General features: G+C 60.3%; 1 protein-coding gene across 1 annotated transcript in view; it reads left to right on the top strand.

Annotated features, from left to right (window-relative positions):
* LOC117644901 (protein tiptop-like) overlaps positions 1 to 15628 on the top strand; it is a 35422-nt gene that overhangs the window by 14457 nt on the left and 5337 nt on the right. The window contains exon 2 of the mRNA XM_034384614.1: positions 14897 to 15152. Coding sequence (XP_034240505.1) covers positions 14897 to 15152 — 256 coding nt within the window. The remainder of the gene's footprint in view (positions 1 to 14896; positions 15153 to 15628) is intronic.

Here is a 15628-nt window from a genome sequence, read left to right as displayed (position 1 = left end):
GCACCTGTCCCTCAAAGTGCGAGGGCCGCGGAAGTCGCCGGGGATTTGGCGAGCGAGAAAACAAAACTGAGTAAAGGCGGGACGTGAGGGTGACAGCATCAATTTTTCAGGTGTCCGATGTCGGGTCCCCCTTTGCTCCAGAAGCTCCACCGCGCTGACGAGTCATTTCCAAGCCGACCGGACTGATGCCGGTCGCTCTGTCTCTCTCGCACTCATGGGGCGTCCCGTTTGCGAGAGAGAGAGAGAGAGAGAGAGAGAGAGAGAGAGAGAGAGAGAGAGAGAGAGAGAGAGAGAGAGAGAGAGACGTCTGGGACGAGGACGGGTCGGGTGGAGGTCGCGGGCGGGACCCGCCGTCAAGGGCTCCTTTGTCTATCACCTGCCGAAGCTCCCTCCGGTGTGGAGTCGAGGGAGTGAAGGGCTGCCCCGTGTTTTTAGCAGTGCAGCCACAAGTCAAGCGTTTCGAGGCGTCTCTTTGCTCTGGTCCTGGGCAAATAGCTCGGTGCGTGTATGATCAGTCGGGCAGGAAGCGGCGCGATCATCAAAGACGGTGACCGCCTCACCGTCAGGAGACTGACAGTGTACTGGACGCCCCGTGAGTGCGAGGGAGACACGGCGACTCTCGGAATCAGTCTGCCGGGGCCGTCAGAGACTCGTCAGGCCGACACCAGATCCGCCTGTCTGGCCTTTCCGCGCTTCGAGAACTCGAAAGGCGTTTTGGCCAGTTTTCGAGATTGAACGGCGGCGGCGGCGGCGCAATGCGGGGTGTGGGGTCTTGAACACACCGGACTGGTCTCATCTCGGTAATCGGCGTCTCGGAATGACGAGTCAATCAGGTGGAACAGCCGGGCGTGCCCGTGGCGTGCCGAGCAGGCCGGCCTGTTTGCGTCAACATGATGGCCGGTCGGGGCGTTTAGAGGCAGCGGGGTAAGCCCAAAGGGGTCGTCCGGCCGCGCCCGTCGCAATTTCTGGCGCCCTTTTGCGTGGAGGACCACTTTGCAGTGCGGTCAAAATCCCGGACGTGTTTTGAGCTCCAGAGTCGCTAAATGGGACTCGAACCGAACGTGTTACCCCACCAATGGATTGCTCTCCGAACGAGGAATCCATTGGTGGGGTCACACGTTCTGTTCAGCGACTCTGGAGCAAGTTGGCACTCCCTGTCCCTTTCGTCAAGTTGGCACACTGGGTGACGTCATCCTCATCCATCAGGCCGGGCGATCCGTCAATTGGCGCGCTGCTCTGCTCGCGTCGCGTTGCGCGAGGTCCGAGTGACGAGGACAGACTTGTTGCTCGCCACCTTGATTCTCTTTCCATCGAACCCTTCCTTATACCTCGGTTGCTTCGGTTCCCTTTCTCCAATCAGCCACGCCCCGGGAGGCTCGCCTCGGCGGACTCACGCCGAGAGTCGCTCTGTCTCTCTCGCACTCATGGGGCGGCCCGCACGGGTGCGGGAGAGACATAGCGACGAGAGCGGACTCTCGGAGGGCCGCGGAATAGGGCTCCGTTTTGTCTGGCCGCCGCCAGTCGCCACAATGCCGCCTTTGTGACGGACTGATTGACGGCCGATGTTGTTATTTCGATTCGTCGATAATTATGACAGCTCGGATTAAGATGGTGATAACTGGCGCGACCATCGTGTGCGGCCATTGTTGTTGTTGTTGTTGCTGCTCACAGTGTGCTCGCCGTCGTGTTGACAAACCCTGCTGACGCCGTTGCACTTCACCATGCGAACACCTGGTCTAGTTTGTTTTCGTTTGTTTGTGTTGCGCGGAGAATAAGTCGCTTTGTTTCAATCGGCGGCACCGCTTCGAAAAAAAGTTATGTCATCTTGACGCGTTTTGAGCTTTAGAGTCCCTAAATGGGACTCGAACCGAACGTGTGACCCCACCAATGGATTGCTCTCCGGACGAGGAATCCATTGGTGGGGTCACTCGTTCGGTTCGAGTCCTAGCGACTCCGGAGCTCAAAACGCGTCTAGGATTTTGACCGCCTCCACCGGTCTTCTGGCCCACTGTCCGACGTGCACCCCGTGCCCGGGCCGCCCCTGCTGCTGCTGCAGCGCCAGACTGCTCGTTGCTCGACGACAAATAGTGCATCACGCTGGAATACATTTTCAGCGATTCCCTGGCAGAGGCGCGTCCCGTCGCCCTGTCTCGTCCCATCCATCACGGCGCGCCGCTCTGCTCGGCTCTGCCCGGCTCCACCTGAGCAAACGGGACGGGTGTCGGTGATGGACCTTTGACTGATCACGGCTCCTTTCCAACAGCTGGGCGCTGGACTGACTTGCAGTGGAGTGACTCGAGTGCGGGGGCGCTCCCTAAAGCCCGTCTCTTGTTTCCAGAGACCTGTGGCTGTGTCCATGCCGTTGAGACTAACCCAAATTTTTCTGTTTTTTGCAGGTGAGTTCACCGACGCCGACCTCGACGGCAACGCGCTCGCCACGAGTAAGTGGAACCAAAGCCTCGACGCCGCTGCCTTCGTCGCTCTGTCCCTCTCGCACTCGCGGGGCGTCCCGTACGGGTGCGAGAGAGACAGAGCGTTGTCACCTGTCCGTCACGTTCCGCGTTTCGGGGACGACGAGCCCCCGGGGTCCTTGGTGTCCTGGAGGACGGGCAGGGCGACGCCGCCACGTATTCCTGGGAGACTGCCCTAATGGTGCGGATGACGCTGCAGAGATCTGGCTAGCTGCGACCGCCCGTCTGTCTCTCTCGCACCCCCGCGGGCCGCGCCGCGAGTGCGAGGGAGACAGAGCGACGACGCGCTCCTTTCGGAGTGTGGCGGCTGACCGCTGCCTTGACGGACAGGGCGAATATTCTGGATGAGATGCCACTCCGCGGAAGATGGAGCGAGCAGCCGGCAAGGGGGCGTTGTCATACGCGATGGATGACATTGACTTTTGCGGAGAGCCCGGGTTCGACTCCCGAGCCCGCCGCGCGCGTATTTTTTTATTTTTCCCCGCGCGCGGGACTCGACGGCAGGGATTCAGTGGCGCGCGCGCGGAGCCAACAGGAGTGTCTCGGACAAGGTCCTCCAGGACGAGGAGTCACCTGAGGACTGCCTGCCCTTTCCCCGCGCCCCGCTTCGCCCCGCCACATCCTGTGTCGCTCCCTATCCATCAAACGGATGACGGCCCTGCGGTGACGCAGTGACGGGCCGCGACGTGTCGCCCAGACCCCCAGCGGAGGGGCGGGGCGCGGTGGGCTAGAAGGCCGGTGAAGGGTCCCTAAGGCAACCGCGACGTCTGGCCGGCCGGGCCGGACCGCCGCGGGCAAGCCGGGCAAGCGTCCCCGGCCGGGTAGGCAACCGGAGCGAAGCGAGCCTGTCGGCGACAGAGCGTGCCTTGTTCTGCAACGCCCTACAAATCAATTACCATCGAGATGTTGCGTTGCCCGCGGCCGGGAGAGAGAAGAGGAGGGGGGGCAGGGGCAAGGACCAGACGCGACCAAGCAGCCTCGTGACGGACAGTGTGCTCTTCACTGTCGAGAACACGTCATCTTTGTCTCGGTTCATTGCTGCGTCTTTCTTTTGTTACTCGCCTTTACCTCTTCTTTGTCGTGTCCGTCCGTCCGTCCGTCGATCTGTCCGTCCGTCCGCCGGCGACGCAAGGGCCGTGCTGGCCGACACACGTGCTAACTGCACGCTGGCTGCAGCGCGTCAGTCACGCGGTGGACAGGGCTCGCGTGACGGCGGACAGGCCGCCGTGACGAGCGGGTGACGTGACAGGGACGCGTGACAGGGACACGACAGCCGACACAAGTTTTCACTCTGTTTTGCGCAAATCACGTCCAGCGTCGTGCACGAGGACGCCGTGGCCTACTTGTCCGGGAGAGAGAGAGAGAGAGAGAGAGAGAGAGAGAGAGAGAGAGAGAGAGAGAGAGAGAGAGAGAGAGAGAGAGAGAGAGAGAGAAAGAGAGGCAAATAGAGGCACTTTGCCCCCGTATGTAAGGCAACTTTGGCGACATCTTCCTCCCTCCTTGACTCTGTCTCTGGATCCGCCCTTGGCGGGTAGAGCAGGAGCAGAGGCCTCAGCCCGCGTTACCACACTGCTAGTAGAATCTGCCTCTCACCTTCATGAACGGGTCGATCGTCACCGTCTGTGTGAACACTGTGAGCAGGACGGAATCATTCTCATTGCGCCGCCGTCCAGGGAGTGTCCAGGAGGGAAGGGGGACCTCTGTTGTCTCCTGGACTGTCCGTCTGTGTCTGTGTCCGCGTGCTGCTCGTGGGGCAGTCTCTGGCTGTCAGTCAAGCCACGGAGTGCCTCTCTCTCTCTCTCTCTCTCTCTCTCTCTCTCTCTCTCTCTCTCTCTTTCTCTCTCTCTCTCTCTCTCTCTCTCTTTCTCTCTCTCTCTCTCTGCTCCCTTTCCCGCGCACTTCCCTCCGGTTTTCGAAATTGGAATTGAACCGTTCGGCGCGACGACGGCCCGCTGCGCGCTGCGCCGTCCGTCCGAACACTGTCCGAAGTGCATTGTTTTCGTCAATCAATAAGCTATAAATTGATCAATCTTTCAATCAGCCGGCCGATTACATGCGAATGTCTGGGCCCTGCTCCCCTTCCTCACATGTCGGCCGATCCATCATTTCATTCCTCGCGCGTCTCGAGGGCGCCGCCTTGCCCCCGCCCACGGCCCTTGCGTCACTGACGTGTCACTGACACGTCACCAGCCGCTTGCTCGGTCTCTGGCATGCTACCGCCGGGTCGCTGACGTGTCACTGACTGCTTGGCCAGAGGCTAGTTGGTCACTGCGGTGACGTCATTGCCATGTTACTGATTGGTCACTGAGTCGCAGACGTGTCACTCGTGTGTCACTGACACGCCGGTTGTCTTGACGTGACCCACCCCTTGCGGCACCTCACTGCAAGCGGCGTGCTGTGCGCAGCGTGCGCAGCTCAAAGCACCCCTCTCACCGCACCTTCTCCCTCGCCGCCTCCGCACAGTGGGCCAGAAGACCGGCGGAGGCGGCCAAAACTCTAGACGCGTTTTGAGCTCCAGAGTCGCTAGATGGGACTCGAACCGAACGTGTGATCCCACCAATGGATTGCTCTCCGAACGAGGAATCCATTGGTGGGGTCACGCGTTCGGTTCGAGGCCTGCTGAGCGACTCTGGAGCGCAGAACGCGCCGAAAGTTTTGTCCGCCTGCGCCGGTCTTCTGGCCCACTGTACGTCGGCCTCTACGTCGGCCACCTTCGCTCGGGGCGAGATTTCTCCCCTCTGCGCTGCCGCGTCTCATCTCGAGCTAATCGAACTGACCGGGCGGGGCGGGGCGGGGCGGGGCGGCCAGTGGGGATGTGAGTCAGCATAGGTGTGGCGCCACATACTGGGGCGCTCCTAATGAAGTTTACTCGCGCGATGAACCCCCGGCCGAAATACTAATTTTTGCCGGCATGTGCAGCGCGCAGCGTGTTTGGATTTCATTTGGCCGGACCGCGCGGTCCCACAGTGCAGTGCCGGTGGGCCTGCCAGTGCCGCGGCAGGGCCAGGCAGGGCCTGAGGAGACTTTACGGGCGATCGTCTTCCTTGATAGGCCACTGGAAGGCCAGTCTGTTGACTGTGGGGATTTGTTCTCGTTAACGGCACTGATTAGCACCACCGAGGGGTCTCGGCCGACGCACGGCCTCGGCCTCGGACACCACCACACCGGAAGGGGGAGGCTGCCCGGCCTCGGCCTCCGCAGGCCCTGACGAGCCGCCGCCGCCGTGACAGCGCTCCGTCCAAACTTCCGAGCCTCTTTTTCTTGGCCCACCTTGGCAACCCATGTCACGTTGCGCGAATGAGAGAGAGAGAGAGACTGAGATAGACGGAGACAGAGAGAGGGATAGAATTAATGTCGAATAGTTTATGTGGTGGGCCAGCGACCTGGGCGAGGACCGACGTCCCAACCCTTACTTTCCGCATGCCCCATGGCCGTGCCTCATGGGCACCCTCTCCCCGCCGACTCAGCCTCCTGGACACCTTTTTCGTGATGTGAGGGTGGCGCCCTTATTGTGCCCCACGTGTATATTCACGCAGATTTATCGATAGTAGCTTTGTCGTAATGGGCGAGGGGAGAGAGAGAGAGAGAGAGAGAGAGAGAGAGAGAGAGAGAGAGAGAGAGAGAGAGAGAGAGAGAGAGAGAGAGAGAGAAGATGGCTGTCCAGAAAGATGACACATTGCTGAAGGAGGCTGGCTGGAGGCGAGGCCCTGCACCGCGCCCGCTCCAACCCTCTGTATTGTTTCCTGCGCGCATTCGCACTTTTCGCGGCCCCACCCACCAGGCACACCGATTCCGAGAGTCGTCGCTCTGTCTCCCTCGCACTCAGGCTGCGCCTAGAGCCCTCTGCAGGTGCGAGAGAGACGGGGCGACGAGGACGGACTCTCAGTCTGCAGTAATTCATGCCGCGCGACTTTTGAAGCAAATCGCGGGGCGCGTTTCGGCCGAGAGCGGCCGGGCCGGACTGCGCGCAGATTGGGGCAGAAAGAGGGGCTGGAAAAAAAAAGGATTTAGAAAACAGTTGGACAGGCGTGCGTTTGTCACACGCGAGGCGAGCTGGACGCGTCTTTCGCGTGCGTGGAATGCGCTCTCTCTCTCTCTCTCTCTCTCTCTCTCTCTCTCTCCCCTCTCTCTCTTTCTCTCTGGCACAGGCGCGCGCGCGTGGGTGTGACAAGGAAAAGTCATTCTGGCCGCACCTCGGCGCGTCTCGTCGGTAAATACGCCAATGTTATGAAGACGGCTTCGACGGCGTGATAAATGCGACGAATATAAACAAAAGCGATCAATGTATCCTGCAGCCATTACTGGATCGCACACGCGCTCTGTGCGTGTGTGTGTGTGTGGGCCCTTGTCGCACATAAACAAGGGGTCGCCGCGACTTGTGTTTATCTGCGCGTGGGGCAAGCCTCGCGGACCGAGGTTCGAATCCCGTCGTCGCCCGATGCGTTTTTATTCTCCGTCGCGTGTGGGCTGCTTATGGCACCACCGGCTGTCGCCGTTGTTTCAATTTCGATGAAAATCGAAATTCCTCAGCGGGAGGATTCGAACCCGCGGACTGTGTGTGACGTGGCCACCAGGATCTCCTCAGCCCCTGCCCTCCTTTTTTTACGTGACCGTTTCGCGGGTCCGCGGCCTGGCGTGCGTGGCTGTGTGGCGTGTGGAAATTGCTTATTTCGCCCGGTTATGAAATCCGATGGCGGCGACCGTTTTGTGCGTCAATTTTATGGAGGCGACACACACACACACACGCAAACGTCGGGGTGCCGCCGGTGCTCGCGCGCACACCGCGAGAATCTTTCGGGGAAGGGCGCCCCGCGATCGTAAAGGATTGCTCAGATTGGCTTCGGGGGTAATAAAAATTATAAATGGGTCAGGTCCTCCCAATAGCAATGTGTGTGCATGCAATGTGTGGGATTAGCCGCAGCCTGCCCTGCTGCCTGCCAGCTCCGTCTGGCCGGCCGCGCCGCCGCGCGCCTCAGGCGGCAAGGCGGTCCTTCTCGGTGACGCATTGATAACGAATCACATTTTATGTGACGTATTCTGATTTACGGCGGATCTTTGTGTGTGTGTGTGTGTGCGTGTCTTGTTCGTATCGTATGGTTGCCGTCCCACCCCACGCGACGCTGGCTGGACGGACCGTGATAAGGGTGCCGTTATCACCCGAGCCATAGGGGTCGACAGTCATCAGGGGGTCGTTAAAGACGTTAGAGACGGACTGGCCCGGGTTCGAGTCCGGGCGTCGGCGGCGTTTTTTTTTCGACCCCTGGCCTTACCTCCGCTCCACTTGAGATAAGCCCCCCGGATCGCAAAGCACGGCAAAGCGCCGCGTCCGGACGCGTCGGATTTCACAGTGGCGTCTCCGCCACACAGTGGGCCACGACCGCGGCGCAGGCGGACAAAACTCTAGACGCGTTTTGAGCTCCAGAGTCGCTAAATGGGACTGGAACCGAACGTGTGACCCCACCAATGGATTCCACGTTCGGAGAGTAATCCATTGGTGGGGTCACACGTTCGGTTCGAGTGTCATTGAGCGACTCTGGAGCTCAAAACGCGTTCGGGATTTCGACCGCATCCACCGGTCTTCTGGCCACTGGAGAGGTCCGCAAATCAGTACAGTATCCCGTCTTCGGCGATACACTGTTGCGTCACGGCACGGTCAGCCTTCGCATCCGCGCGTCGGATCGGGCGATGTCGAATCGGCGGTGCGTGTGCCACAGAGAGAGAGAGAGAGAGAGAGAGAGAGAGAGAGAGAGAGAGAGAGAGAGAGAGAGAGAGAGAGAGAGAGAGAGAGAGAGAGAGAGAGAGAGAGCGCCAGTGTGTAAGCGCCTCAGCAGGGACCGGAAAGTCTGGATAATACTGCCCTGACGAGCCGGCGACGGCCGCTGACGTACCCGTCACCGTGTTCGGTGGTTCGAATCTCACCGGCGTCCTCTTCCTTTTTGCCGACGCTCTTCCTCCACTGCCAGCAGCACGGCGTCGCGGAAGTCGCCCGAAAGCCCTTTCAGAGCCAGTTGACTGGGGCAAGGGGAAGGGGGGAAATAATCTTGGCACTGCTTTTGTGGGGGCGCACGTTTCGGCGCGGCCTGTCGCTCGCCAAAGGTGCCGCCGCCGTGGCGCGCCGTGGCCGTGTAGAGGACCCCGTCGACAAGGGCCCGCCCTCCACCGCCGCTATCAAAAACCACGAATTAAAAAAAATAAACAAAAATGCGAAGACGGCCGGCAAACCCTTTTTGCATACCTTTGGCAGCCAGACGTCGATACCGCGCGCAGCATTAGTAGAGAGTCGCGGCCTGCGCATGCATCACCGGAGGGGAGGGGGGAGGGGAGGGGGCAGCCGATTCAGGCACCAGATACCCTCCCGTCAACCACGCGGGTAATACTCGCAGTACCCGTCCGGCGGCACCCAATACGTCCCGCGTCCTTCTGTTGTGTGTGTGTGTTGGTTGGTACGACACACACACACACACACACACACACACACACACACACAAAGAAGGAGATAAGTCGGAGCGTGATTTAAAAGCGAAGCCATGTCTCGGTTTGGTGACTACCCCCTTCCACTTTTCACCACTGCAATGTGTGTGTGTGTGTTGCTTTTGTTCTTCGTGTCCTTTTGTGATCAGGTGCTGAGCGATGCAATGGTCACTACTGGACCGCGCGCACACCAAGACGTGCGCGCGTGCGTGTGTGTATGTGTGTGTGTGTGTGTGTGTGTGTGTCTTTGAACGACGACGCGTTTCGATTTATTTTTTCCCCTCTCGACCGTTTTCTCTGGTCATTTCTTATTGGCGAAGACGGTGTGGCGAAGGATGTGCTACTGGAACTGCAACAACAACAACAAAGAGTGGAGGGCCCAGCCGCCTTTTTGGCAGTGTGCTGTGGGCGGGGCCTGCGGCGTTCTCTCCCCGTCCTTGTCACTCACTCGCGGAGAGAAAAAGGAGACGAAGCCGTACGAACGAGCCCCGCTGGCTGGGGCTCGCCGAGGCTGGGCCCAATGGGCGGTCTGACGGGCCGCCTGGGCGGATGGCCTGTCAGTCAAGAGCGGGGCCGCGCTACCCCCACCACTCACTCACTCACTCACACTCACACACACGCGCACACACACACACACACACACACACACACACACACGCGCGCGTCGGGAGGTGGAGCCTGCATGTCCTTTCCGGGGGGCAGGGCCTGCAGGGCCTGCACTGCAGGGCGTACAAGGAGACAATGGAGCGGGCCGATCGGAGAGCGTGAGCCGATTTACCCGGCAGTGCCCCGGCCAACCAACCGGCCAACCAACCGGCGGCCGTCGCGCCGGGCCGCCATGTTGCGTTGTTGCGCCGCGGTTTTTATTTTGTTGTTGTTGTTGTTTTGGTTTTGGTCCGATTCCCCGAAGCGGCGGCAGTGTAGTGGTGGTGGCATCGCGGAGGCCATCATTAGGACAGTGGTGCTGTCCGCCCCTGCAGCCCTGCAGTGTGGTGGCCACGCAGTGGCGGATCCAGACGTGGCCTTTCGGAGGGGGCAAATTTTGTCTACCTTTCAGGCGAGACAGAGCGACTCTCGGACTCCGCCTTGCTGGCTGGCTGCTCGGGCTGGGCGCCTCCAATTCATCGCAGCCGTAAACGTCCCCGACACTGCTAATGAGTATCGAAGCGCGCCTTTCTCCTCTCTCTCTCTCTCTCTCTCTCTCTCTCTCTCTCTCGAATTCACCAGGGGCAGGGTGGTGGGGGTGCGGGTCCGACGGGCGAGAATCGCAGCAGCAGCGAGTATAGCAGCAGCGAACGGGTCCAATTTAAAGTCGAAACAGTTTTGAGCGGCAGGCCTGCCGGGGACGGACAGCTGCGGGGCCTCGGAAACAAACGTCTCCCTCCAGCATTTCAACACTAATTAAGTTTCGGGGGAAGGCCGCCTTGGCCGCCTTGGCCGGCCGACGTCGGAACGATTCTCACAGGTCGCCTGGGCCGCTTATCGTGATCTGGCTGCCTCCAAGTTGGTCCGATTGACGCCCCCGTCTCTTGTCGGCCGGTCGACACTTGTCGCTCTGTCTCTCTCGCACTCATGGTGTGTGCCTAGGGGTGCGAGAGAGAGAGAGAGAGAGAGAGAGAGAGAGAGAGAGAGAAATCGCTCGGGGACGTCGCCGACGAAGTTGTCCGGCGGCCCGGTCGTAGTGCACCCGCCTGATTCCGCACTGCGTTCCGTCGTCTGTCCCTCTCGCGCCGAGCGTCACGCGCCGCGAGTGCGAGAGAGACGGAGCGACGATCGACGCGGTGCTCGACGCCCGGTGGGTGGTGGTGCCCATGGCAGCCCATGGCGGCGCGCTCCCCTTCTCGCCCTCGCTGCGGGCCGCGTCAAAACTCTCTCTCTGTCTCTCTCGCACTCGCGGGCCGCGCCGTCGGGGCGTGGGGGGTGCGAGAGAGACAGAGCGGCACTCCCTTTCGCCCTGCTATCTGCGTCCGTCACGTCACGCGCTCGTCGTAAATTCTTATGTTATCCCGCTTCACTCCCTCGCCCTGCCTGGCCCTGCAGCCCGCCTTCCTTGGAATGGCCGGTTCGTTCCTTGGCTGCTTCTGTACACATTGTGACTGGGGCGCTGCAGCGCCGCGCCGCGCGAAACGGGCCGGGTGATGTACGATTATTTATCGGGAGACAATGAAGATGATATCACGGTATGGATGGGGTTGTTTACTCACTGCATCGGCTCGGTTCGCCCCCCGGGCACCTCCGGGGGGTCAAGGTGCGCTCGCCTGTAATGACGCAGCCGACTGATTCGTCGCTCTGTCTCTCTCGCACCTCTACGGGGCGCCCCATGAGTGCGAGGGAGACAGAGCGGCGAAAGCGACTCTCGGAATCGGTCTGCGGCTCGGCTTCGGCTCGGCTTCGGCTCGGGGTCAAGGTGCTTCCCCGCGGCGCACAGTGGGCCAGTAGACTGGTGGAGGCGGCCAAAACTCAAGACGTGTTTTGAGCTCCAGAGTCGCTAAATGGGACTCGAACCGATCGTGTGACCCCACCAATGGATTGCTCTCCGAACGAGGAATCCATTGGTGGGGTCACACGTTCGGTTCGAGTCCTGTTAAGTGACTCTGGCGAGCTCAAAACGCGTCTAGAGTTTTGGCCGCCTCCACCGGTCTTCTGGCCCACTGTGCGCCTTGTAACAATGAAATAAACAAGCGCCGAATCAAACGAAACGGCAGCGGTTTCGCTTTTACGACGCTCCGGACCGGTGGCGTCCACTGTGTGGCGTCCCACGGGAACCCCGGCCTGTCCTCGCCGCGGGGACACCTAACTCCCACTTCGGCTCACAATTAGCTCTAGATTTAACCGTCGCCGCTCCTCGTCCGCTCGTCGCGCGGCGCTCCAAAGGGAAAGGCCGTCAGACGCCCTGTCAAAGACAGAGGAGTTAGAGGGGTGCGTCACGGCGCGGCTCGGCACGGCTTAGCTGCGGTACATCCATTACCGGACTTTACGATGATCGTATTTTTAATATATCGGCCTCCCGATGCGACGGGCAGTCGTGTGGAGGCCGTACCGGTGGAGGCCCTGCTGGTGGTGGTGGAGGTCGTGCTGGTGGAGGTCGTGCCGGTGGAGGCCATCCTGCTGCTGGCGGAGGCGGCCAAAACTCTAGACGCGTTTTGAGCTCCAGAGTCGCTAAATGAGACTCGAAGCGAACGTGTGACCCCACCAATGGATTGCTCTCCGAACGAGGAATCCATTGGTGGGGTTACAAGTTCGGTTCGAGGCCTGTTTAGCGACTCTGGAGCTCAAAACGCGTCTAGAGTTTTGGCCGCCTCCACCGGTCTTCTGGCCCACTGTGGAACGGCCTCCACTCCTTCGGGCCCTTCAGGCCTCCAGGTTGCGACCTCGGCGAGGCCCTAAATCAGCCGGCCTCGTCATTCCCGTCTTGAATTAACCGCCCTCATTTGTTTGGCCGTTTTATTGTTGGCGCCAAGTGGCGCTACACCGGCCGTAACGTGAAATACGCCACGCTTTGGCACGGGTTTGCGTCACCAAAAATTTCACTTTTTTTTCGCGATTTTTTTTCTACGGCGTTGCAAACAAAGTCGGTTCCTTGAGAGGGTAAGGGCAGCACGTTAGGCGACGCAACTGGCCCCTGTGAGGGCACACTGTGTGGGGCTGCGAGACTGTGAGGTTTTGGATGTGCGACCGCAGTAAACTAGAAGGGCAGAGACGGATGGCCGGTCAGACAAAGGGCGAGGGAGCAAAACAAAAGCATTAAAGGGAAGGGGCGACGCTACGTTAGGGGGGTGATCGTCACTACACCCTGGTGCTGCCGGTGCTCCTAATCACATTACGACTTTTAATTATATTTCGCTCTGTCTCTGTCGCTCCGGCCGTGGTGGTGACAGAATCTCAAAGAAGGAGAAAAAGCGGGGATTATTTGGACGTCTTGGGACGTTGACGAAGGCCCGCCTAATGACGCGGCTCGAGTGCACTTATTAGACCGGGGGTTGGTGGCTCTGGGTGCCTCGCCTGCCCCGGTCGCTTTCGGCGCCAAAGCGCGATTAGCGGGCCAGACCGGCCAGGATAAATTAGTTTTAATGAGGAGGGCGCGAGCGGCGCGAGTTGTCCAGATTCGTCTTTAATCGACGCCGGTTTTTATCTGCGCGTCACCCCGAGTCTCACTTCCCCGTGCGGCTGACGGCGACTCGATCAAGGCCGGACGGGGTCGATCGGGCGAGAGAGGGAGAGAGAGAGAGAGAGAGAGAGAGAGAGAGAGAGAGAGAGAGAGAGAGAGAGAGAGAGAGAGAGAGAGAGAGAGAGAGAGAGAGAGACGGATAAAGAAAATCCCCGACAAAAAAAGAGAGCAGCCACGAACCTATGTCAGCTGTCCGGGCTGAAGTAGGCCTCGCTAATTTCCTCTGTCTCTCTCGCTCCTTTTTGGCGCCAAATTCGAGTGCTCGCCGCGGCCCGGCTGGAAATTGGAGCAGACATGACCGAGGGTCGCCGTCGGGGGCAATCCGCCTTGCAGGCGAGGCTTGCAGGTGCGGCGACGCCTGACTCCGTCTGTCCGTCTCTCTCGCACTCGTGCGGCGTCCCGTAGGGCCCGTGGGGGTGCGAGAGAGACAGAGCGAGCGGCGGGGAAAGGTGCGAAAAGGAAGGGCCCGAGGAGCGGGCCGGAAAAAAGTGGGGTCGCTTTGCTACGCTCGGCTCGCCACGTGGTGGCACACTGATTTATTGAAGAATGTTTTGGTTCACGGACAGACGGGGCGCCGGTCTTGGCGCCGTGAGGCCGCTTACCAGGTTGTTTCCGTGTGTCGCCGCGTGACGTGCTCCGCGCCCCGCACCCCCAGGACATACATCCTTGCCCCCAGGAGGGCCGTTGCGCCGCGTGGCGCGCATCCCCCCCCCTCCCCCTCCCCTGATTTCGTTTCCAGATCCCACCCTTTCGGTGGCTCCACTTTTTCAGGGAGGTCAGTAGTGAGGAAAAATGCCGCCAGGTCTCTGCACGACTGAGGTTGCCCTCACGCACGGGGACTGCAAAAGATTTAGATCGTCTTTTGATGGTGATTTCTGCAGTGTTGGTGCCACTCTGTTTTGACAAGCGGCGGGAGAATTTAAATCCAAATCGTGCAACCCTTTTGGTTGGACCTGCACGTGACTTAATCTTGGTCCTCGCCTTCACTTTGAATAGAAGGTAGACCGCTCGAGACGCGCCTGACAGTCGAAGAGATAAGGCCAGTTTCTCTCTCTCTGTCTTTGTCTCTCTCTCTTTCCTCCCCGCCCGTTCTAATTAAAATTAACCCCTGCAAAGTTTGTACTAATTGCAGGGTTTGGTGGCCCATCAAACAATCGTGGCATCGCCAACTGTTTTTCCCCGTCTCAGAGCGGGCGCGCGGTGGATGTTGGTCTTGTGCCTTTCTCTCTGTCTCTCTCTGTCTTTGTCTCTCTCTCTTTCCTTCTCTCATCAACACTCTTGGAGGCGCCGGGGCCGCCCCTTGCGTTTGCATGAGCGCACTCTGTTGCCCCCGTTGCCGCTGGCGCAGGAAATGGGAGTCACATCGACAAGTATAAAAACGGCTCCGGACTGGCCTGGCCTCCCCGTCACCGAGGCGTTCGGCTGGAGTCTGAACAGTGCCGCGTCTCTCTGTCTCTCTCGCACCCGCGCGGGACTGTCCATGAGTGCGAGAGAGACAGCCTAAGTGGCGGCGCCTCTGTCTCAGTAATTTGCTTTCTGCAGACTGATTCCGTGGGTCGTTTTCGTCGCTCTGTCTCTCTCGCACCTGTACGGGGCACCCACGAGTGCGAGAGAGACAGAGCGACGGAGGCGCAGTCTGCCGGCCGAGGAAATTACAAGTGGCGCGGCGACAAAGCGACCCGGAGCGTCGATGTCGACCGAACACTTCGTTAAGGTCGCACTACTACACTGTTCAAGAAAAGTGAAGTGCCTGTTTGTAACGGTGCGGTCTGTTTCTGTGTTGCAGGGGAGGGCGGTGAAGGCGAGGAAGGCGCGCCGCCAGACGGCCAGGAGAGGGAGGACGGCGAGGAGGAGGACGCCGTCGACGAGTCCGCGTCGTCCGTCGGATCGCCCCGGCCGGCCCCGGACCAGGCCGACGGCCAGGCCGACGACAAAGACATGCACATCGCCAGCTCGCCGGGGTGCTCGCCGCCCCCGCACCCCATGATCGCCGCCGACAACACGAGGCCCGCTAGCCTGCCCGCCAGCAGGGACGACGACCGGTAGGTTGACGGTTCAAATCCCCGCGCGGAGGGCGTGTTTTTTTTATGGTCGTAGATCTGCGCGCACTTGAGATTCGCCCCTTGCCCCGCGTCGCCGCGTCCCGCGCATCTTTGTTCTATTTCACGAGTAGCGCCAAGGCTGCAGTGGCCATGCCCCTCCGGGCCCTCCGGCAATAACCGTCCAGGGTCCAAGGGTGGCTGGTTTTGCCCCCCACCCCCTTCCGCGGCCTTCCGCCCCTGCGGGCTCCACCGCGGCCATGTATCTTGCTGCATGTCTGCGGATGTCTGTCCGAGTCTGTCGGCCCAGTGTCTCAGGCTCCTCCGCGCTGCTTCTCTCCCCACCCTCTGTTTGCGTATGTTGATTTACGGTAATGGCGGACTCTTCGCGCTAAATAGTGTGCGCGGCGCGGGGCGGCGTGGACGCCCCACCCCCGTAGGGCCAGAAGAAGTAGTCTCCGTGTGCCACGCTGACGGGG

Source organism: Thrips palmi, unplaced genomic scaffold (genome assembly GCF_012932325.1).
Source record: "Thrips palmi isolate BJ-2018 unplaced genomic scaffold, TpBJ-2018v1 HiC_scaffold_18, whole genome shotgun sequence".
Classification (NCBI taxonomy): Eukaryota; Metazoa; Arthropoda; class Insecta; order Thysanoptera; family Thripidae; genus Thrips; species Thrips palmi.
This window is presented reverse-complemented; position numbering and strand designations above follow the sequence as displayed.